General features: G+C 41.1%; 1 protein-coding gene across 1 annotated transcript in view; it reads right to left on the reverse strand.

The window, feature by feature from the left end:
- Positions 1–20,828: 20,828 nt before the first annotated feature.
- The window catches only part of LOC143114314 (chemokine-like protein TAFA-1), a 108,068-nt gene continuing 103,104 nt past the window's right edge, over positions 20,829–25,792 (reverse strand). Inside the window, exons 3-4 of the mRNA XM_076275844.1 lie at positions 21,606–21,730; positions 20,829–20,855 (exon numbers count right to left, since the gene is read on the reverse strand). Coding sequence (XP_076131959.1) covers positions 20,829–20,855; positions 21,606–21,730 — 152 coding nt within the window. The remainder of the gene's footprint in view (positions 20,856–21,605; positions 21,731–25,792) is intronic.

The raw sequence follows: 25,792 nt of genomic DNA on the forward strand, positions 1-25,792 counted from the left end.
TTACCATTTGTCTAGGGAGGGCAGCCGTGCCTAATGGTTAGCGCTTTGGACTTGTAACCGGAGGGTTGCCGGTTCGAACCCCGACCAGTAGACACGCTGAAGTGCCCTTGAGCAAGGCACCTAACCCCTCACTGCTCCCTGAGCGCCGCTGTTGATGCAGGCAGCTCACTGCGCCGGGATTAGTGTGTGCTTCACCTCACTGTGTGTTGACTGTGTGCTGAGTGTGTTTCACTAATTCACGGATTGGGATAAATGCAGAGACCAAATTTCCCTCACGGGATCAAAAGAGTATATATACTTAATATATACTTATACTTGTCTACCTGTTTATTCTTGTGTGATTTCATAACCCAATCAGACAGATGAAGCTCAGACGGACACACACAGCTAATCCTCAGACAGCTCTGGGAGGGATCTTAATGTTCTAGTTTCAGCTCTGGATCTTAATGTTCTAGTTTCAGCTCTGGATCTTAATGTTCTAGTTTCTAATGTTCTAGTTTCAGCTCTGGATCTTAATGTTCTAGTTTCAGCTCTGGATCTTAATGTTCTAGTTTCAGCTCTGGATCTTAATGTTCTAATTTCAGCTCTGGATCTTAATGTTCTAGTTTCAGCTCTGGGAGGGCTCTTAATGTTCTAGTTTCAGCTCTGGGATGGAACATCTTACTGTTCTGGTTTCAGGCTGCAGGATGAGAATTCAGTTCGACTGTGAATTACATGTTTCTAAAGACTCTCCGACAACTCTTTGAGCATGGTTTACACACACACACACACAGACACATACACACACAGACTCACACACACACAGACTCACACACACACACAATCAACAGAAAGATGAAACCAAACAAATCATGGGCTGACTGCCTGCTGCCCACTCTGTACGCTGCCCACTAATGGCCTGAGATCATTAGACGGCCCAGTGAGTAGTGTGTGAGTAGTGTTTACCCAGGTGAGTAGTGTGTGAGTAGTGTGTGAGTAGTGTGTGCCCAGGTGAGTAGTGTGTGCCCAGGTGAGTAGTGTGTGAGTAGTGTGTGTCCAGGTGAGTAGTGTGTGAGTAGTGTGTGTCCAGGTGAGTAGTGTGTGAGTAGTGTGTGCCCAGGTGAGTAGTGTGTGAGTAGTGTGTGCCCAGGTGAGTAGTGTGTGCCCAGGTGAGTAGTGTGTGCCCAGGTGAGTAGTGTGTGCCCAGGTGAGTAGAGTGTGAGTAGTGTGTGTCCAGGTGAGTAGTGTGTGAGTAGTGTGTGCCCAGGTGAGTAGTGTGTGAGTAGTGTGTGCCCAGGTGAGTAGTGTGTGCCCAGGTGAGTAGTGTGTGCCCAGGTGAGTAGAGTGTGAGTAGTGTGTGCCCAGGTGAGTAGTGTGTGAGTAGTGTGTGCCCAGGTGAGTAGTGTGTGAGTAGTGTGTGCCCAGGTGAGTAGTGTGTGAGTAGTGTGTGCCAAAGTGAGTAGTGTGTGGCTGCACACAGCATTCTCCACACTCTCAGGAGACATCGAGCCCCTGTTTAGATCATACATATTGTGAAGAGAGACAGAGAGAGAGACTGAGAGGGAAGTAAAGAGAGAGAGAGAGAAAGAAGTAAAGAGAGAGAGGGAAGTAAAGAGAGAGGGAGAGAGAGGAAAGTAAAGAGAGAGAGAGGAAAGTAAAGAGAGAGAGAGGGAAGTAAAGAGAGAGGGAGAGAGAGGAAAGTAAAGAGAGAGGGAGAGAGAGGGAAGTAAAGAGAGAGGGAGAGAGAGGGAAGTAAAGAGAGAGAGAGGAAAGTAAAGAGAGAGAGAGGGAAGTAAAGAGAGAGGGAGAGAGAGGAAAGTAAAGAGAGAGAGAGAGAGAGGAAAGTAAAGAGAGAGGGAGAGAGAGGGAAGTAAAGAGAGAGAGGGAAGTAAAGAGAGAGGGAGAGAGAGGAAAGTAAAGAGAGAGAGAGAGAGGGAAGTAAAGAGAGAGAGAGGGAAGTAAAGAGAGAGGGAGGAAAGTAAAGAGAGAGAGAGAGAGGGAAGTAAAGAGAGAGAGGGAAGTAAAGAGAGAGAGAGAGAGGGAAGTAAAAAGAGAGAGAGAGAGGGAAGTAAAAAGAGAGAGAGAGGGAAGTAAAGAGAGAGAGAGAGAGGGAAGTAAAGAGAGAGAGGGAAGTAAAGAGAGAGAGAGAGGGAAGTAAAGAGAGAGGGAGGAAAGTAAAGAGAGAGAGAGAGGGAAGTAAAGAGAGAGGGAGAGAGAGGGAAGTAAAGAGAGAGGGAGAGAAAGAAGTAAAGAGAGAGAGAGAGAGAGGGAAGTAAAGAGAGAGAGGGAAGTAAAGAGAGAGGGAGAGAAAGAAGTAAAGAGAGAGAGAGAGAGGGAAGTAAAGAGAGAGAGGGAAGTAAAGAGAGAGAGAGGGAAGTAAAGAGAGAGAGAGAGAGGGAAGTAAAGAGAGAGAGAGGGAAGTAAACAGAGAGAGAGAGAGGGAAGTAAAGAGAGAGAGGGAAGTAAAGAGAGAGAGAGGGAAGTAAAGAGAGAGAGAGGGAAGTAAAGAGAGAGGGAGAGAGAGGGAAGTAAAGAGAGAGAGAGAGAGGGAAGTAAAGAGAGAGAGAGGGAAGTAAAGAGAGAGAGAGGGAAGTAAAGAGAGAGGGAGAGAGAGGGAAGTAAAGAGAGAGAGAGGGAAGTAAAGAGAGAGAGAGAGAGAGAGGGAAGTAAAGAGAGAGGGAGAGAGCTTGGTGTTCTTGTCCCCTGGGTCCCTCTCAGCTCCTGTGTTGCCTTCCTTGCGTCAGGACAGGATTCTGGGAAGATTACCCTCCGTCAGGCAGGACACACACACACACACACACACACACACCCAGGACACACACACACACACCCAGGGGACATACACGCACACACACCCAGGGGACATACACACACACACACACAGACACCCAGGGGACATACACGCACACACACCCAGGGGACATACACACACACACACCCAGGACACACACACACACACACACACACACACAGGGGACATACGGACACACACACACCCAGGGACAGCTCAGGGGTGTTTAAGCAGGTCTGTTTAATGGAGGCTCCGTGTGTCAAAGCATCCGGCAGCTGGTCCTGATGGTGTTTTTTAATTTGAGCAACAAAGGCACTTTTTAAGTTGTGTGTGCTTTTGACAAGGCAAACGCTATAATAAGAATGCTTTTGATTGGCCAACATGGCCTAGACATCCAACTCAAATGTGGGACAACACATTGTTTTTGTGGGATAACTTTCAGCATCGTGGTCATGAGGTACTCTCGAGATATTGCACCTCCTTCCAGCATAGCCTCTTTAAATGGACATTAATATTCCGATATTATCCTAATTAACAAAATATTCCAAATAAGATGCTGACATGTAAACAGCATTTTCTGGTTGCCTTAACACGAATAAGATCATAGTCGGAATAAGCAATAATCAAATTAAGACGGGGAGTTGCATGTATACACCTCAATTTCATTATAACATCCTATTCAAATTTTCCATGCAGAAACTTTGACAGAATCAGTCGTCTTTGATAGTAATAATCTGACTATGCTGTGTACATAGGAATATGAAAGGAATATTCTATCAACAACTCATGTAAACACCACAATTGCAATATTGTCTTATTCTGAATAAGTTCAGTACTCAATGTCCATGTAAACATAGTTAATGTTCCTGATTTCAAGAGAGTTAGCTGATGAAAAATCATCACACTGAATCAGTTTTATGCTTTTTTTATGCTTTCTTGCTAAGTTTTGAGTTAGCAAAACGTGTTATGAATTTGACTTTGGAAAAGGAAAGGGTGTTATCACCCTTGTGGTTTCGGTAAGGTTAACATGTCTTCACCAAGTTCCACTTGTGCTCCTGTGATTTCAGACTTTAGGACGGCCCGATTTGATTCAGACCACAATATGGACCCAGAGAATGTTGTTCTGGCAGAGATGGGCCCCATTGATCCACTGTGACGGATGTTTCTACAGATCCCCGTACTGCTTCCTCCGCAGCTGCTCCTTCTCTCCCCTAACGGCCTCATCAGCAGGACGGGAAGAGAGGGCTGCTGAAACAGGACGGGAAGAGAGGGCTGCTGAAACAGGATGTGCTGAAAACAGGACGGGAAGAGAGGGCTGCTGAAACAGGACGGGAAGAGAGGGCTGCTGAAAACAGGACGGGAAGAGAGGGCTGCTGAAACAGGTGTCCCCAACGCTAGAACAAACCAGCCATCAAATGGTCACATGGCTTTTTGAGCTCACCTGCTGACTCATCTTTCGTCACTAGAGGACATACTTTCGAGAGTCAGTTTGTGGTCAGTATGTGTGCTGGTCTGTGTGTGTGTGCTGGTGTGTATGTGTGCTGGTGTGTATGTGTGTTGGTGTGTGTGTGCTGGTGTGTATGTGTGCTGGTGTGTATGTGTGTTGGTGTGTGTGTGTTGGTGTGTGTGTGCTGGTCTGTATGTGTGCTGGTGTGTGTCTGTGCTGTGTGTGTGTGTGTAAACGCAGATCTTGAGTGGTTTGCCTACCTTCATCAAGACCTTCAAGATTCAAGATCGCTGTGTACAATTCCACTGAGACAGTAAAAAAATTAATTTTTTACAAAATTTCAACATTCATATCTAACTATCTGGGAGTGAACCACATCTTAATGTCATATGGTCCTTTGGGGCCCCACCGCCCACTTCGAAGCAGCGCTGCCTGGAATGCGCTAGGGTTTAGGGTTAGGGTTAGTTAGGGGTTTAGGTTTAGGGTTAGGGTTAGGTGCTTTGAAGTCGATGGTGGCAGTGTTGCCTTGAAGTCGACGGTGAGGGCCCAAAAGATCTTAAAGGAACACGCCACCCAATGTCAGTAGTAATATATGTTCTTACCTTAACTTTCACGAGTTGAGTCATACCTCTCCCGTGTCCGTACGTGCACTCAAACGCTCTGGTGCGCGGCTGGACTGTGTTAGCATGTTGCTATGCTAGCGGGCTTTGACGGCAACTAAGCGTAGAAGTAATCAAAAACATCCACGTTTTACCGACTTAAATACAGTTGCACGAGTAGTTGATAGAAATGCTACGGCCACGCAACGTGAAACGTGGCGATTTTCCAAGCGAATAAACCGGAGAACTACAATGTGTGGCGCAATAGCACTTGGGAGTACTTCGACCTAGTGTAGTAGTATTGTTAACACCTAATTGTAGATCCTATCCACCACAGAGTTTAGAATCCATGCTGGATCGACCCTCAGCCTCTCCCTCCCCTCTGAGCGAGAGAGAGGCACACACACTAGAGATGCGCTGATGGGCTATTATTTCAACCATAACTGCATAGCAAAACTTATCATCCATCAGCCATCCATCAACACCAAAGTTTTTTGACCAATTTTCGAAACGGCACCCGCCCACCATCCGCTGGTTGTTTTAATGTAGGGGAGAACTGGTACAATTGTAACAGCGGTACAAATGTAACAGTGTTTAATTCTCAAGATATGGTGTAGCTACGGAAACGTAAACAGACACATATCATGTAATTATGTATAATCTTACAGCCATCCACATATGAATGGTCTACTATAAATATGACCAGAGATATTAAGCAAAAAGGTGCAAAATTCAAGCATCGCGATTTATTTATTTTTAACCGCAACTGTTTGTTTAAGTTTGCTTTGTGAAATTTGAGCGTGTGGACTTCAATCACATGTCATTCATATCTTCAGTCCCTCTGTTTCAAGTTAACATGAGTCCTATTTGATTTATGTAGTCACAGCACATGCAATTAAATGAAAATAAAAACATGACCTGTGCGGGTCAGTTGTAACACCAGTCTCTATGGCAAGATGAACTGATTTTATCGCGAATGCACGAACATTCTCATTGCGAGTTATGGATTATGATTTTTGTGCCGCCATCACCCAATTAAAGTTAACACAGCAACTTGAAATATCACTGTTGGACCAACCGTGGTAAAGTTGGTTTTATATTGGACGTTGGATATTCGACACATTCGAAAAATCTATTTAGCACTGACTACGAGGGTCAAATTTGTGTCAAACCAACTTTAATGTGTTTAAACAAGGCCTGCCTATATTACACAAAGCTTCTTTTGTCCAAAAACCCATGTTTTGATTTTATGAATTTTTTAGGTTGATAAAAGATTTCAATCTATTATGCGGCTTCACCTTTTGACTTACCCATACTAAAACACATCTCCTGAACTCGGCTTACTGCCCTTTCTAGTACACAAAGCTTATTTTTCCCTAAAACCTACTCTTTGATTTTATACAATTTTTAATGTTAAATGTTTCAAATCTATTATGCGGCTTTCCCTTTTGACCTACCCATGTCAAAACACATCTGGTGAACTCGGATTACTGCTCTATATAGTACACAAAGCTTCTTTTTCCCAAAAATCCATTCTTTGATTTTATAAATATTTTTTAATGTAAAAAAAATGCTTTAAATGCTATAAATCTATTATGTGCCTTCCCCTTTCGACTTACCCATATCAAAACACATCTGCTGCACTCGGCTAACTGCCCTACATAGTACACAAAGCCTATTTTTTTCAAAAACTCTTTCTTTGATTTTATATTATTTTTTTACTATTAAAAAATGCTATAAATCTATTATGCGCCTTCACCTTTTGACCTACCCATGTCAAAACACATCTGCTGCACTCAGCTAACTGCCCTACATAGTACACAAAGCTTATTTTTTCCAAAGCCCACTCTTTGATTTTATAGATGTTTTGGTAACACTTTATAATAACTACACACAATTCATCATTTATTAAGCCTTTGTTACTTATTAGTTAATGGTTTGTTCATCATTAGTAGTTTCTTGTTCATACATAATTTATCATCAGTAAAGCATTTGTTCACACAATTATAAATGGTTTGTTCATAGTAAATAAGCCTATCCAAAAATATGTTGTAAGTACATGATTTATACTTAATAAGTAATGAAACAACCACTTATAATGAAATCATTTTCTTATTATAAACCAGTTGCAAACTATTACAAAATGCTTTGTTCATCATTTGTAAAGCATTGTTCCTATGTTGATTCTCATAAACAAAGTATTTGTACACACAATTATAAATAGTTTGTTCATAGTAAATACACCTATATCTAAAATATGTTTATGAATTATTGTTAATACTTAATACATTTTGCGATTAATATTTTGTTGATGAAGTAATATTTCCAATAAATGCATGTGTAAACTTTATAACTCATTTGTAAATGTGTTGCAAGGCATAAAAAGTCCTCACTTTAGATGAGCTCACAAAATATCATTAACTAACCACTTGTAACTCCTGAGTTAATTATGAATTATAGTATTAGGAAGTGGTTTATAAAATATGTATCCTCACCCTAACTAATCATTAGTGCATGTGTATGTTACAACTGTTAAATAATGGAAATATTACTTAATCAAAAACATATTATTGCATCATTTATTAAGTATTAACAATAATGTATAAACATATTTTAGATATAGGCTTATTTACTATGAACAAATTATTTATAACTGTGTGAACAAATGCTTTACTGATGATAAATTAGAAATTACTAATGATGAACAAACCATTAACTAATAAGTAACAAAGGCTTAATAAATGATGAATTGTGTGTAGTTATTATAAAGTGTTACCGATGTTTTATTATCAAAAAATGCTATAAATCTATATTATACATTTATTGAAAATATTAAAAAATCCAGTTGATTTACACAGCCAAATGGAACTTTGGATGGAAAACAAAATATAGTTAACTTAATAAATATAAATGATGTATGTCTACCTACAAAGAGGTAGCTTGTTTTTTTGCATTTTTGAATAGTAAAAAATTTATATAAAATCAAAGAGTGAGTTTTTGGAAAAAAGAAGCTTTGTGTACTATGAAGGCCAGTTAGCTGAGTGCAACAGATGTGTTTTGACATGGGTAGGTCAAAAGGTCAAGCCGCATAATAGATTTATAGCATTTTTTAATAGTAAAAAATTAATATAAAATCAAAGAGTGAGTTTCTGGAAAAAAGAAGCTTTGTGTATTATGTAGGGCAGTTAGCTGAGTGCAGCAGATGTGTTTTGACATGGGTAGGTCGAAAGGGGAAGCCGCATAATAGATTCATAGCATTTTTGAATAGTAAAAAATTTATATAAAATCAAAGAGTGCGTTTTTGAAAAAAAGAAGCTTTGTGTACTATGTAGGGCAGTTAGCCGAGTGCAACAGATGTGTTTTGACATGGGTAGGTCAAAAGGTCAAGCCGCATAATAGATTTATAGCATTTTTTAATAGTAAAAAATTAATATAAAATCAAAGAGTGAGTTTCTGGAAAAAAGAAGCTTTGTGTATTATGTAGGGCAGTTAGCTGAGTGCAGCAGATGTGTTTTGACATGGGTAGGTCGAAAGGGGAAGCCGCATAATAGATTCATAGCATTTTTGAATAGTAAAAAATTAATATAAAATCAAAGAGTGCGTTTTTGAAAAAAAGAAGCTTTGTGTACTATGTAGGGCAGTTAGCCGAGTGCAACAGATGTGTTTTGACATGGGTAGGTCAAAAGGTCAAGCCGCATAATAGATTTATAGCATTTTTGAATAGTAAAAAATTAATATAAAATCAAAGAGTGAGTTTCTGGAAAAAAGAAGCTTTGTGTATTATGTAGGGCAGTTAGCTGAGTGCAGCAGATGTGTTTTGACATGGGTAGGTCGAAAGGGGAAGCCGCATAATAGATTCATAGCATTTTTGAATAGTAAAAAATTAATATAAAATCAAAGAGTGCGTTTTTGAAAAAAAGAAGCTTTGTGTACTATGTAGGGCAGTTAGCCGAGTGCAACAGATGTGTTTTGACATGGGTAGGTCAAAAGGTGAAGGCACATAATAGATTTATAGCATTTTTGAATAATAAAAAAATAATATAAAATTAAAGAGTGCATTTTTGGAAAAAATAAGCTTTGTGTACTATGTAGGGCAGTTAGCCAAGTGCAGCAGATGTGTTTTGACATGGGTAGGTCAAAAGGTCAAGCCGCATAATAGATTTATAGCATTTTTGAATAGTAAAAAATTTATATAAAATCAAAGAGTGAGTTTTTGGAAAAAATAAGCTTTGTGTACTATGAAGGCCAGTTAGCTGAGTGCAACAGATGTGTTTTGACATGGGTAGGTCAAAAGGTCAAGCCACATAATAGATTTATAGCATTTTTGAATAGTAAAAAAATAATATAAAATCAAAGAGTGCATTTTTGGAAAAAAGAAGCTTTGTGTACTATGTAGGGCAGTTAGCCGAGTGCAGCAGATGTGTTTAGACATGGGTAGGTCAAAAGGTCAAGCCGCATAATAGATTTATAGCATTTTTGAATAGTAAAAAATTTATATAAAATCAAAGAGTAAGTTTTTGGACAAAATAAGCTTTGTGTACTATGAAGAGCAGTTAGCTGAGTGCAACAGATGTGTTTTGACATGGGTAGGTCAAAAGGTCAAGCCGCATAATAGATTTAAAGCATTTTTTTTACATTAAAAAATATTTATAAAATCAAAGAATGGATTTTTGGGAAAAAGAAGCTTTGTGTACTATATAGAGCAGTAATCCGAGTTCACCAGATGTGTTTTGACATGGGTAGGTCAAAAGGGCAAGCCGCATAATAGATTTGAAACATTTAACATTAAAAATTTTATAAAATCAAAGAGTAGGTTTTAGGGAAAAAGAAGCTTTGTGTACTAGAAAGGGCAGTAAGCCGAGTTCAGGAGATGTGTTTTAGTATGGGTAAGTCAAAAGGTGAAGCCGCATAATAGATTGAAATCTTTTATCAGCCTAAAAAATTCATAAAATCAAAACATGGGTTTTTGGACAAAAGAAGCTTTGTGTAATATAGGCAGGCCTTGTTTAAACACATTAAAGTTGGTTTGACACAAATTTGACCCTCGTAGTCAGTGCTAAATAGATTTTTCGAATGTGTCGAATATCCAACGTCCAATATAAAACCAACTTTACCACGGTGTTGGACCAAATGCTTCAGACATGTAAGAAATAAGCAGTTTATCAACTATATTTACTGGTTTTATCAAGTGGATATGGCCAAAATAAGCATATTTAAAGGTTATTGTGAGCTAGCATAACACCGTATGGTCTGCAATGGCTAATCAATAATGCAATAAATTAGCTTTAACAGTCATACATTTGGACTTTTTTTCTTGATTTTATATGAAAACAGATGCTCTTTGTTTAACACAGCACTGTTTTGTGTTAAAATATGTTATAGGATTCACGATTTTAGTGTTACATTCATGACGCTACTGTTACAACTGTACCGCACTTTTTTATGGCTGTTAAGTTAAATTATTGACAAACTATAACATCTTTTTTAAATTCTGTTTCAACTTTCATGGAGTAGACATGTACGACTCTGTTCTGGTCAAATTTCACAACTCTCAAGTCTATCGTCTTTGTGTAAATCGAGTTTGAATTGGAAAAATAAAAAAGTGTTACAATTGTGCCGGTTCTCCCCTATGCTATATGGGTGATGCAGCGCTGCTGACGTGAGGCTAGAACGCCCTTGCCTGTTCTAGGAAGACTGATCCAATGCAGCAAATATATTAAAAGGCTAAAGTCGTACATTGGCTATGTTGTAGCCTATCCCCAGAATATCAGCAGCAAACTCAGTCTCTGCCTCGCAAAACAGTCTCCAAATAAAACGCACATTGGCCTGTTGCCTTTTCTGCCAGCTTGTGAAAATATATCGTCCAAAATGCTTGATTGCATTGCATTCTCCACATTTTTAGCTACATTTTCATGTACCACATCAGCATTTTTGTTCAGTGAATCTTTTGTAAATTGCTTTACAATTACCGTTGGGCCTATAGGCCTATTGCCTGGCTTGCCTCAGCTTCGGTCACGTCCTTTTACAATTTTATCATTGTAATAAAAAACGCAATTTGCCACATAATTTCAACATGCTCCTGGCCTACTAATTAATGCCTATTGTACTTTATTTTTTGCAAAAAGAAAGAAATCCTTGATAAAATAACAAGTCATTCACATTATAGGCTACTTTACACACTGTTATGTCAGGGTGACTGAAAGCCTGTTCTGAAGACTCCCATTCATTTTGACTGCACGAGCGCTCTTTTTCAGACAGACAGCGCAATTCATTTTAAAGCAATTTACAAAAGATTCACTGAACAAAAATGCTGATGTGGTACATGAAAATGTAGCTAAAAATGTGGAGAATGCAATGCAATCAAGCATTTTGGACGATATATTGTCACAAGCTGGCATAGGCAACAGGCCGATGTGCGTTTTATTTGGAGACTGTTTTGCGAGACAGAGACTGAGTTTGCTGCTGATATTCTGGGGATAGGCTACAACATAGCCAATGTACGACTTTAGCCTTTTAATATATTTGCTGCATTGGATCAGTCTTCCTAGAACAGGCAAGGGCTTTCTAGCCTCACGTCAGCAGCGCATCACCCCCTACATTAAAACAACTAGCGGATGGTGGGCGGGTGCCGTTTCGAAGATTGGTCAAAAAACTTTGGTGTTGATGGATGGCTGATGGATGATAAGTTTTGCTATGCAGTTATGGTTGAAATAATAGCCCATCAGCGCATCTCTAGTGTGTGTGCCTCTCTCTCGCTCAGAGGGGAGGGAGAGGTTGAGAATCGATCCAGCATGGATTCTAAACTCTGTGGTGGATAGGATCTACAATTAGGTGTTAACAATACTACTACGCTAGGTCGAAGTACTCCCAAGTGCTATTGCGCCACACATTGTAGTTCTCCGGTTTATTCGCTTGGAAAATCGCCACGTTTCATGTTGCGTGGCCGTAGCATTTCTATCAACTACTCGTGCAACTGTATTTAAGTCGGTAAAACGTGGATGTTTTTGATTACTTCTACGCTTAGTTGCCGTCAAAGCCCGCTAGCATAGCAACATGCTAACACAGTCCAGCCGCGCACCAGAGCGTTTGAGTTCACGTACGGACACGGGAGAGGTATGACTCAACTCGTGAAAGTTAAGGTAAGAACATATATTACTACTGACATTGGGTGGCGTGTTCCTTTAAGCCATCTTAATAGCTTCTTCAGGTTATACATTCATTAATAACTATAACACGGACTAAGTGTCTTTTAAATGGGGTATTAAATAGAATTGGCTTCATATTTTATGCAAATCCTTTCCCTTCATTTACAGTTGATGGATTGAGAGAGGGGTCCTATTATCGTTAGCATAGCAGGCATTATAGAGGTGGCTGCTACTGAGAAATGACTTGCCTCGTGAAGAGGAAGAGTGGTCCAATTGTAAACACAACCTCATCCCGCAGGCAAGATGCAAACGTCTCTACACTGTGCTGAATATAGTTTATTAATTGACATTCTGGGTCGCGTTTGTCATGCTCTCCAGAATTTCAAGGACTAATTTGTAACTAGTGTACAGTATGTGCATACATGCATGCACAGGTTTGTGTGTATTTGTGTTTGTGTGTGTGTGTGTGAGTGAATGGGAGAAAGGGAGAGCGTGTATGTGTGTGTGTGTGTGTGTGTAAATGGGAGAAAGGGAGAGTGTGTGTGTGTGTGAATGGGAGAAAGGGAGAGGGTGTATGTGTGTGTGTGTGAGTGTGTGTGAATGGGAGAAAGGGAGAGTGTGTATGTGAGGGAGAGTTTCTTCAGCTGGTTGCCAGACGCTGCATATTACTGCTCAGCATCTACTCTCTCTAGCCTGGGTTTACCCAGCATGCCTTGCGTTAGCCAGGCTACTCTCTCTCTCCCCAGGTAAAAAAGTAGTATACTTTAGTGTGTTAGAAATATGATTAAAGTACATGAAGTATTAAGCAAGTATGCTTACACTTTTTGTACTTTATGTAAAGTATGTTTAATGTGTACTTTTAGAAAGTATACTTCAAAGTAGATGTTATTGAGTTCAACTTCAGTGTACTAAAATGAAATATACTTATTGTGCAATATTCAAAGTGTTTTTGTAATGTACTTTTTAAAAGTGTACTTTGTTGTTAGTGTATTTTAAATAGTAAAGAAGTTTATTTAGTTTAAGTGTATTAAATTGCTAATACTTAGAGTTGTAATATAGTGTACTTATGGAAAGTATATTTTTTTGGTAGGCCTAATACATTGTTTGTATAGTTTCATAGTCATCTCACCTTTAATAAAATACTAATGTGTAGCTTTTAGGCCTGATATGTCAGCCGCATGGATGGCAATGTGCAATAACCTAGCCTAGACACACTGATCTATCAATTTTGGTCATCAAATAATATTTTTTCTTTTGTTGATTTTGTGTCTTAGCAAGGTAGTAGCATATACGTTTGTGATGTAGTAGAGGTTGTGAGAGGATGAATGTGGCATTTTGTTAAATTTATAGGCAACACAGTTAAATGTATCTGCAGTCCAGTTGACCAATAACATGGCTGTTTGAATTTGAAATGGAGTGGGAGGATCTGTGCAGCTTTCGAGCAAAACGTGGTGTGAGCAAACATTAACGTTATTTTATACAGTCTATGCTTGTAACTTTATTTGCAAGACAGATGGACTGTACAGACCAGAAAATGCATACGTTTACGGTCCGTATAAGGTTACAGGTTTGTCCAAATTGAAGATACCATAAATTCTAGTCATGCCAGAGACGTTGGTCCTACAAAGCCAGAAGGACTCGTCATATGAGATAACAAGGGCTGAAGCCAGTTGGATCTAAAGTGCCAAGTTATTCGTTATCAGGTGAGTCCCAAAGCATATTGTTAAATGATTCTGATGTAGCTTACTCTTTATGACCTTCGGTAGTCTTTGGAGAAGTTAAATTGATGGCTTAGCAATCTTTCAAGAGTTTGTTTTTATCCTTGCTAGTACAAGCTAGCAATGCCAGATCACGTTAGCTAATTTAGCTAAGACCCAGATCCCTATCAAGAAGAAAACTACTTTAGCCTGCTTTGTGTTTGTGGGGTTATTGACAAGCGTTGGCTAGCACTAACGTTAGACAAACTATGATGGAAGAAAGTGTGTTCTTTATTAAGCAACGTTTGCCTAAAGTTCACCAATGTTGTTTAATATTATGTGTGGTGTAGGCTACCTCACAGAAAGGAGGATGGTGCTAGGCTAGTCACACTTCACACTCATTAGGCATGCTAATGACATTGTAGCTGTTTGTTTCTTTAATCGTGGAGACATCTTTTAAAATGAGTCTACAGGACAAATTACATGCATTTTAGAACGTTTTTTTCCACCATTGATATTAGAGGAGGAATTAAACCTGGTGTTCTACTAAGTTAGTGCTATGAAGCTTAGGCTACATGATTGATATTATGCCTTGGTTTATGCGATAGATTTAGATTTTTTTAATTATTCGTGTTAGACAGAGCATTCAAGTTCATGTCATGGTAGTGTTTGTAATTTACCTAGTTTTAATCTGTAGCCTAACTATGTTTTTACAGGTGTTCCTGGACAGTTTTGAAACCGAGATGTCTGAACGCCTCAAATAAACAGCAGTAAAGGTAAATATTCTTCATCCAGGACCTTGCCCCATTACTCTCAAAGCCAAAATGCAACCTAGGGTCTTTTTGTGAATGTACCTGAGTCAAACTTTCGTTTGAAAGCATAATTAAGTCAGAAGCGCCACTATTAAGCTTGACTGTATTGTCGTTTCTGGGTCAAATGCCATTTTGAATGGGAGTCGTAGGGGCAGAACTATATTGATATTTGATGATTTTGATTCATGCATCAAAATAGTAGGCTAGTGCCCCTACGACTCCCATTTAAAATGCCATTTGACCCGAAAACGATAATACGGTTGTATTGGAAACAAAGGAATCTAAGGTAATCAAATGCAGAAAACAGGGTGGTTGCACGCATATCGGTGCCAAGGTGCACAACGCTTTAAAGGAGAATTCCGGTGTGATTTTGACCTAAAGCGTTTTGAAACATGATACCGAGTGTGAACGTATGTCTCATAGCCCATCTCGGCTTGTCCCCTGCTCTCCGAAATCTGGCGCTAGTTAGCCGATGCTACCAACAAGGCGGTCAATGGTGGTGCCTCGGCATCGGCATAGCCATGCAAATAAATCACTGTTTTACACCATTTACGAGGCTCAATGTATCTCCACACTTCATTGGTAGACTTCCGAGGGCCCTGACATTTAAAACGAGACATTGAGAACTTTGAAAAAGCACTGGTAGTTTTCTTACAAGACGATTTATACAGACAGTATCTTCACGAAGTTTAGCGTTTGCAGCCATCTTGAATTTAGTCACGATAAGTCGAGCTACGAGTAAGAATGAACAGGTATGATAAGGGATCAGATTCCAAAAATAATTCTGTGGAAATGCATGGATTACAGTTTCTTCCAGTAGCAGCAACTGGAATCCATGCATTTCCACGGAATTATTTTTGGAATCTGATCCCTTATCATACCTGTTCATTCTTACTCGTAGCTCGACTTATCGTGACTAAATTCAAGATGGCTGCAAACGCTAAACTTCGTGAAGATACTGTCTGTATAAATCGTGGTGTAAAATGGTGATTTATTTGCATGGCTATGCCGATGCCGAGGCACCACCATTGACCGCCTTGTTGGTAGCATCGGCTAACTAGCACCAGATTTCGGAGTGCAGGGGACAAGCCGAGATGGGCTATGAGACATACGTTCACACTCGGTATCATGTTTCAAAACACTTTAGGTCAAAATCACACCGGAATTATCCTTTAAGGAAACACTACCTGGCCAGGTCTACCCATACCAGGATGGCAAACAGATGGTGTCAATACCAATTTGACCCATAAAAAGTAAATGTGAAATAGGTACAGATAATCTGCACACTGTTTGCTACAGTAAGCCTCCTCTACACACTTGTTGCACACTGCCCCCCCCCCCTCCCTACATACACAGCACATTGTCTTCAGGATCTTCTCCAACACACATCCTCTGCATACTTACAGCACACTGCCCCCACCTACCCACACACACACTACACACACACAGTCCTTGCCACTTTATCTACTAAACCCCTCTTCTACTGCACTTTTTACCCCCAAATAGGCTGACACCAGACATAATTTCACTGCATTTCTTACTTCCAGTAACTATATGCATGTGACAATAAACTTCCTTGTATCCTTGTATTAAATGCGTGCGCGCAAATTCTCTCTGCGCGTGCGCACTCAGAGGAAACTGCTCCCCAAGCATGGAAGAAAATGCTGCGAGCGAGGAGGAATCTGACCAGCGCTCCAAACAGCCACTCGAAAAATCTATGCATGTGAAATAATATAATACGCCCAAATGCATGTTTTATCGCGTTACCACATCCAACTTGAAAAGATATGCTCAAGAGATCCATAACTTTCAGAAAAATGTTTTACTTTTGTTATGGATGAATATTATGTTTTTTTTTCATTCATGTCAATAAAATGTTATTCTCATAATAAAGGTGTAATTTGTCATGTAACAGAATAGGTAGGAGAGTACTAATAGTACACTTAAATCGCACTTATTGTGGTCGGGAAGTACATTTGAAGTTAATTTAAAATATTACAGAAGCATGCCAAATTAATAGAAATAAGGATGATAAGAGTATTCAAAATACACTGCTACACTATTATTAGTTTTACTGTAATGCCTTTTAAGTATATTTCCAATACACTTGGGATGTTACAAAATTGTACTGCGACTGTGTTCCGAATGCTCATAAAATCTCTTTTTGTATAATGTACTTAAGAACACTTAAAGTTTGTAAAATGTTGTTCCATTTTAGCACACTAATTACACTCAAGTATAGTCAAGTTGGTATTAAGTTGACCTTAATACATAATTCAATAGACTAAATTACACTTGGATTTGACGAAAAAAGTACAAACTGTACTTAGTACACTTTCAAAAAGTATACTTTTAATAGTTTTTTTTTTTTACCTGGGTCTAGCCTGGGTTTGCCCAGCATGCCTTGTGTTAGCCAGGCTGCTCTCTCTGTATCTGTTAAAAAAAGACTTTTACTGAATCTCAACGACAGCAAGAGAAGCATGGACATGAAAAAACCCCTGATAAAGCATCCACTGTATGTCCCCCTGCCAGTGGCATGTTGGCGTTGGGTATCATGTCTCCGATCATCGCCTGTCATGTCTGAATTACGCCTCCACTTTGCTGAACCTATCTTGGTAATTACAGCCTTAGGACAAACATGTCGTCTTGGTATTTCTATTCAGATCAGTGTCGCAGACAGCTGCAGGGTCCAAAGTGAACTTCTGGCAAACTGCTGAAATGTCGTGGTATTTACATCCCGTGCTCAACGCAAGATATCTGACCAGCGGTGGCATATCAGTGCTTCCTACCCATCATCACACTGGAGGAACATTCTCACACTGAGATTCCTTAGTTATAAATGAATCACTCAGACCTGCAATATGAAATTAAATGGAGGAAGCCTACTGTCATAAAAAAGTAACATTCATATCTAACTATCTGGGAGTGAACCACATCTTAATGTCATATGGTCCTTTGGGGCCCCACCGCCCACTTCTAAGCAGCGCTGCTGGTCTTTGCTGGTTTTCTTCCAGCTCTTGCTGGTCTTTGCTGGTGTAGCTGGTTGGGCCACCAGCTGGATATGCTGGTGTGACCATCTGAGGAAGCTGGTCATGCTGGTGTGACCAGCCTGTCTTGTGGGATACAGCTGGTGCAAGATGGTCATGCTGGAGACCAGCCTGTCAAGCAAAGACCAGCTAAAGAGCTGGAAGAAAACTAGCAAAGACCAACTAATAGCAAGTGCTAGCATACGCTGGTTTCAGCAGGGTTATTACAGTACAATGCACAATGAAGCCTCCTGGGACTTGCAGGTAGGTAGAGGTCTGCACGGGACAGATTCTTCCTGCTCGCTCCCGCAATAATGTGCAATTCTTTGTCCCCCTCCCGCCCGCATCTGTAACATTATGTCCTGCTCCCGCCTGCAAAAGCCCACAGGATATGCAGGAGGGATATTCAGTTTTGCCTTCTATCTCACAAAAGGAGCCTTTGACATGCACCACTGAAAAAGACTGCCAGATGTCTGATTTAAAGTTTCTTGATTCTGAATGTAGGCAACTGTACAACAGCTATGCTAGCTGGCATCCGTTCTTTAGAAAGGCACTAACATCTGAAGTAGCCTCTTCCTCGGTCATGCTTTCGATTTCGAATTTCAACAACAGAGCAGCATGCAAGAATTGAACCCACGTAGGCCTAAACGACAGTTAGGCTGCTTAAACCCCGATTTTTAATGCTACCTAACACAATATTGAGCCCAACTATTCTATTCACTACTTTAATCATTTCTATATGTTATTTTACGCATATTTAATTTGCGGGAGTGCAGTGAATCATCTGTCTCTCCTGCACCCAAATGCACCTCTCTCATCCCGCACGCTCTCGCATAGAGTTTGCAAAACAGGTCCTTCCATTTGCGTCGCAACCCCCACGGGACTCTCTACTTGCAGGCACCTAAAAATGACTATTTCATGTCTAGCCTGTCACATTCAGTATGAGTGGCACCTAAATGACTATTTCATGTCTAGCCTGTCACATATGGGTAGCACCTAAATGACTATTTCATGTCTCGCCTGTTACATATTGGTGGCCACAGCCAACCAATGATGACCTGTTTTTTGTTGTGTAGAGGTTTTTACATGTTTTTGCCGTGTTGAACGTTGTCAGATGTTTTTGTTGTGTCAATGTTTTTTTTAGATGTTTTTGTCGTGTCAATGTTTTTAGATGTTTTTGTCGTCGAGACGTTTTTAGATGTTTTTGTCGTGTCGACGTTTTCAGATGTTTTTTTCGTGTAGATGTTTTTAAATGTTTTTGTCGTGTAGCCGTTTTTGGATGTTTTTGTTGTGTTGACGTTTGTAGATGTTTTTATCGTGTAGACGTTTTTAGATGTTTTCTTATATGGATTATGTTCATATCCAGAGAAGAGTCTATAAAGGCAGAGTGTGAGCATGCACTCAGCAACACTCGTGGTGCATATCTTTTGTATGAGCGACATATGAATTTTGAGAGAGGTAGATGTAGCAGCATATTCCCTCATGTAAACAATAACTAGCAAACAATATCATTTCACATGATATGCCCGCATAACTAGCAAACAATGTCATTTCACATGATATGCCCGCATAACTAGCAAACAATATCATTTCACATGATATGCCCGCATAACTAGCAAACAATGTCATTTCACATGATATGCCCGCATAACTAGCAAACAATATAATTTCACATGATATGCCCGCATAAGTAGCAAACAATGTCATTTCACATGATATGGCCACATAACTAGCAAACAATATCATTTCACATGATATGCCCGCATAACTAGCAAACAATATCATTTCACATGCCCGAATAACTAGCAAACAATATCATTTCACATGATATGCCCGCATAACTAGCAAACAATTTTATTTCACAAAAATGAATGCTGTCCTCAAGGCCTTGGTTTGTATTTATTTTTGCAAAACATCAGGAAAGCACAGTCATCAGCTTTCTTCATATACTTTGCACATGAACTATGAATACAACAAGCTGTAAGATTTCTGTCTTTTCCTACAAAATGTGACCACGTGTCCATTCCCTTTCCATTGTCCTATTAATACAATAATGATTATATACAGATGGCCTATTAATACAATAATGATATGATGATTATATACAGATGGCTGAGACAGCTAGAAGTCACATGACCAATCCGACTTATTCTTTGCAGTTCACCAGTCCCTATTTCCCTCAGGTAGAGTAGAGGTGTTCACCAGTCCCTATTTCCCTTAGGTAGAGTAGAGGTGTTCACCAGTCCCTATTTCCCTCAGGTAGAGTAGAGGTGTTCACCAGTCCCTATTTCCCTTAGGTAGAGTAGAGGTGTTCACCAGTCCCTATTTCCCTCAGGTAGAGTAGAGGTGTTCACCAGTCCCTATTTCCCTCAGGTAGAGTAGAGGTGTTCACCAGTCCCTATTTCCCTTAGGTAGAGTAGAGGTGTTCACCTGTCCCTATTTCCCTCAGGTAGAGTAGATGTGTTCAGCCAACGTTGCAGTCTAAAATGGGGAAAGGGGTCACACCAGTTATGTCTGAAAATAAAATCCATAGAGGTTCTGAGGGTGGACTTGCGGCTAGTCTTTGCTGAATTGACCCAGAGTGTCGAGCAGGGGATTGGTAATCCAACAACTCTGTTGTGCTGCTGCTGCAGCTGAGGACAGGCAGGGCCGCACTATCGGCCATCATCGCAACATCTGAGGGACAACATCGGCTGACACAGGGCTCCAGGAAATGAGGAAATGTCTCTCCTCAGCAGGGCGCATGCCTCAGTCTCTGCACTGCTTTATGGTCGGAGTAATCCATGTTCTTTCACTCAAAAAAAAAAACCCTGTCCCACTTGATTAGTCGCAGAGGGGGTAGGATCCCAGGAGAGGAGGTCTCCAGGAGGGGGGAGTGTTTGGGTGGGTTCACATCAGCTGATCCGCTGAGGGCAAAGGGAGGGCATCATATTTTATTGAATGTCAAAATCCGCACAGCATTTCAGAGCAGTTACTGTTTTTAACTAAGAGGCAGAGAGAGACATAGTTTCTCAATTGCTGACAGGGAGCACATCTCATATGAAATGCATTAGCTCAAACACACCCTGAGGTTGCAGCTAAAAATCCCATATCCTGTTTCACTTGCTGGCGTGAAATTATAGTATCTGAAATGGCTCACCTTGCTCAGTATGATCAACATCAAACAACAAAATGATGTTAAAATAACAACAACAACAACAACATGTTTCTAAATCATGATGCTATTTCTAAACACATCCAATTCACATATTTACAGTTATAGTTGATTCATTTTCAATCAAACTTACTTGGATGTTGCTCTCGCTGTGACGGTTTCAATATGGCTTCTCCAGCTACAGAGAGGAGTAAGGCTGGGTGTTCTGGGAAATAAATGACAGATGACAATTACACATGACAATTACACGACACATGACAATTACACATGGCAATGACACATGACAATTACACATGACACTTACACATGACAATTACATGATAGATGACAATTACACATGACAGTTACACATGACACATTACAATGACACATGACAATTACACATGACAATTACAGATGTCAGATGACAATTACACATGACAATTATTTCTCACCAAAGCTCACTAATATTCACTAATTATTACCAATGCTCACTAATTAGTCTTTGAGACTATACTGCTCTGTTGCATTTATACACATAACGAACACATTATATGAGGAAGATCATCTTACCCTGGTGGTGTTGATGCGTTAGAATAGAGATAATCTTACCCTGGTGGTGTTGATGATGTGTGGGAATAGAGATGATGTTACCCTGGTGGTGTTGATGATGTGTGGGAATAGAGATGATGTTACCCTGGTGGTGTGATGCGTGATAATAGAGATGATGTTACCCTGGTGGTGTTGATGATGTGTGGGAATAGAGATGTGTGAGAATAGAGATGTTTTAGAATAGAGATGCTCTTACCCTGGTGGTGTATAGAATAGAGTGTGAGAATAGAGATGATCTTACCCTGGTGGTGATGATGATGTGTGGGAATAGAGATGATGTTACCCTGGTGGTGTTGATGTGTGAGAATAGAGATGATGTTACCCTGGTGGTGTTGATGATGTGTGACAATAGAGATGCTCTTACCCGGGTGGTTTTGATCTTGTTGCCAGAGTAACACATCCATCCTGAGTTGTCTGGCAGCGTCTTGCACTCCTCCCCCTCCAGGCATGGCTCCATCTCACACCACCACTTCCCAATCACGATGGAGGCTATCAGGAAACACACACACACACACACATACAATACATACACAATGAAGGCTACACCAGGAAACACACACACACCACCACTTCCCAATCACGATGGAGGCTATCAGGAAACACACACACAACAAACACACACAATGAAGGCTACACCAGGAAACACACACACACCACCACTTCCCAATCACGATGGAGGCTATCAGAAAACACACATACACACACAAACACATACACACACACACAAACACACACACACACACACACACACACGCACACACATACACATACACAATGAAGGCTACACCAGGAAACACACACACACCACCACTTCCCAATCACGATGGAGGCTACACCAAAAACACACACCAGTCTTCCCAATCACAATGGACACACATACAATCTCAACGTGACTTACACAACAACAGCTAGTGTCCATATATATATATATAGAGACAACACAGAGACAACACAGAGACAAGGGAGAGACAATGGATAGGCAACGCAGAGACAGACCCAGCTGTCATGTGTAGATGCGTGGGCTTCAGGTGCTTTAGTGTGTGATTTCAACATGTCATGCACTCCTCAATGGCTGAAATGACATGAAATGCCTCCGAAAATAGGCAAATCTGTGCAATTCTGTAACACTGGAGGTGTGTGTGTGTCAGTGTGTGTGTGTGTGTCAGTGTGTGTGTGTGTGTGTGTGTGAGGAGACTTGGGTAAGTTCTGTCCTGCCAGTAGGACCTTTTAGTCAGTTCCATTACTGCACTTAGAGGTGGAGATCAGCATTAGAGTTCAATAAGTGGGTATTCATTCCTATAGTCTGTCAGAAGAAAAGACCCCATCAACAAATTGTATTATGTCTGAATGGCTTCCAATAAAGACAGGCTCCGACTGAGACAGTTCTGGTGATTATGCACAGTGCAGTCTATTATTCACTTCACTCAGGAGAGACACTCTGCGTTTTGATATTTCCATGGCCCATGTCACAGGTGCATACAAATGCGATCATTATATTGTTATTGTAATGATTAAAATGACATGATTTTCCTGTATTTTTCAGTTCAGTACAAAATAGTCTTTTCCCACAAAGCATCACAGAGAATGGAGACTACACATAATGCTGTCATCGCTATGGAGACTGAACATAATGCTGTCATCGCTATGGAGACTAAAAAAAGCAATGCTGTCATTGCTGGTTTGATATTTAATAGTTCTCCTATTAAATCCCTTTTCTGATTTTTGTCTGTGAGTTTGGGACATTTTTCACCATGAAGTGTGACGTTGACATATGCTAATAAGATGTGATGTTGATGTAGGCCTACTGTATAAAGTGTGATGTTGATGTAGGCCTGTAAAGTGTGATGTTGATGTAGGCCTATATGATGTGATATTGATGTAGGCCTATAAAGTGTGATGTTGATGTAGGCCTATATGATGTAATGTTGATGTAGGCCTATATGATGTGATGTAGATGTAGGCCTATAAAGTGTGATGTTGATGTAGGCCTACTGTATTAGGTGTGATGTTGATGTAGGCCTGTAAAGTGTGATGTTGATGTAGGCCTGTATGATGTGATGTTGATGTAGGCCTATAAAGTGTGATGTTGATGTAGGCCTATATGATGTGATGTTGATGTAGGCCTATATGATGTGATGTAGATGTAGGCCTATAAAGTGTGATGTTGATGTATGCCTGGGACATCTTCCATAACAACCAAAATCTTCACTATAATATAAAGGATTTAATCAGGCTTTTCAACTGATTTCATGTCTACACCAAAAATCAAAATGAAACATTGCATAGTGCAATTTGCTGCGTGAAGGATCTTTGAGCACATCTGGATGTGAGTCCAGAGGTTGTGAATGGAGTGGTGTGAAAGCAGTTGTGAACGGAGTGGTGTAAAAGCAGTTGTGAACGGAGTGGTGTGAAAGCAGTTGTGAACAGAGTGGTGTGAAAGCAGTAAATAATGCCTCTCTGAACCTTGTTTCACTTGTGAGCTTCTATGTTTAAATGTATCCAAGGTTACAACAAGTCAATGGCTGCAATGCCTCAGGCAAGATTTCCTCTGTTGATCCATCCAGTTTATTGAGCTGCTCTGTCTCAGAAGGAAGACAGAAACAAACTGTGTGTGTTTGGCCCTGAACGCCACATGCCTTTATAAAAAAGGTTGTTTTTATGTGTGTGATACTGAACGCCACATGCCTTTATAAAAAAGGTTGTTTTTATGTGTGTGATACTGAAAGCCACATGCCTTTATAGAAGAAGTTAGATATGTGTGATACAAAAATGTTTCGGTTGGGTATAGGTCAGTGCTGTTTTGATGGACTTTAATTATATTCGAGACACACTTAATGTTTGTTTTAATTTGGCCATGTCTGGGATTCCTGCTGCCACACTAGCCTATGATTGCAGCTGCATCTGAGTAACTACGGTGGGTACAGGGGTCCCTGGTAGATCCCATGTGCAGGCACATGGTGGTAAATACCCCTTTAGTGGTAAATACCCCTTCATGGGCACAGTTGGGTACGTTCAGCAGCCTGTGTTTACTTCAGACACCCACTGAGTGGGGAAACTGCAGGCAGTGTGGATGTTGTTGGGGTGGTGGTTGGGGTGGTTCTAGACTGCAGGCAGTGTGGATGTTGTTGGGGTGGTGGTGGTTCTAGACTGCAGACAGTGTGGATTTTGTTGGGGTGGTGGTGGTTGTGGTTCTAGACTGCAGGCAGTGTGGATGTTGTTGGGGTGGTGGTGGTGGTGGTTGTTTGGGTGGTGGTTCTAGACTGCAGACAGTGTGGATGTTGTTGGGGTGGTGGTGGTAGTGGTTCTAGACTGCAGGCAGTGTGGATGTTGTTTGGGTGGTGTTTCTAGACTGCAGACAGTGTGGATGTTGTTGGGGTGGTGGTGGTAGTGGTTCTAGACTGCAGGCAGTGTGGATGCTGTTTGGGTGGTGGTTCTAGAATGCAGGCAGTGTGGATGTTGTTGGGGTGGTGGTGGTTCTAGACTGCAGGCAGTGTGGATGTTGTTGAGGTGGTGGTGGTAGTGGTTCTAGACTGCAGGCAGTGTGGATGTTGTTTGGGTGCTGGTTCTAGACTGCAGTCAGTGTGGATATTGTTGGAGTGGTGGTGGTGGTTCTAGACTGCAGGCATTGTGGATGTTGTTGGGGTGGTGGTGCTGGTGGTTCTAGACTGTAGGCAGTGTGGATGTTGTTGGGGTGGTGCTGGTTCTAGACTGCAGGCAGTGTGGATGTTGTTGGGGTGGTGGTGGTGGTTCTAGACTGTAGGCAGTGTGGATGTTGTTGAGGTGGGGGTGGTAGTGGTTCTAGACTGCAGGCAGTGTGGATGTTGTTGGGGTGGTGCTGGTTCTAGACCGCAGGCAGTGTGGATGTTGTTGGGGTGGGGTGTTGGGGTGGTGGTGGTGGTTCTAGACTGCAGGCATTGTGGATGTTGTTGGGGTGGTGGTGGTTCTAGACTGCAGGCAGTGTGGATGTTGTTGGGGTGGTGCTGGTTCTAGACTGCAGGCAGTGTGGATGTTGTTGAGGTGGTGGTGGTAGTGGTTCTAGACTGCAGGCAGTGTGGATGTTGTTGAGGTGGTGGTGGTAGTGGTTCTAGACTGCAGACAGTGTGGATGTTGTTGGGGTGGTGGTGGTAGTGGTTCTAGACTGCAGGCAGTGTGGATGCTGTTTGGGTGGTGGTTCTAGAATGCAGGTAGTGTGGATGTTGTTGGGGTGGTGGTGGTGGTGGTTCTAGACTGCAGGCAGTGTGGATGTTGTTGAGGTGGTGGTGGTAGTGGTTCTAGACTGCAGGCAGTGTGGATGTTGTTTGGGTGCTGGTTCTAGACTGCAGGCAGTGTGGATATTGTTGGAGTGGTGGTTCTAGACTGCAGGCATTGTGGATGTTGTTGGGGTGGTGGTGCTGGTGGTTCTAGACTGTAGGCAGTGTGGATGTTGTTGGGGTGGTGGTTGTGGTTGTGGTGGTTCTAGACTGTAGGCAGTGTGGATGTTGTTGGGGTGGTGGTGGTGGTGGTTGTGGTGGTGGTGGTTCTAGACTGAAGGCAGTGTGGATGTTGTTGGGG

Source organism: Alosa pseudoharengus, unplaced genomic scaffold (assembly GCF_046254945.1).
Source record: "Alosa pseudoharengus isolate Yale_2024_CS ecotype anadromous, Long Island Sound unplaced genomic scaffold, YU_APseudo_1.1 YU_APseudo_1.1_scf_9, whole genome shotgun sequence".
In the NCBI taxonomy this organism is placed as follows: Eukaryota; Metazoa; Chordata; class Actinopteri; order Clupeiformes; family Clupeidae; genus Alosa; species Alosa pseudoharengus.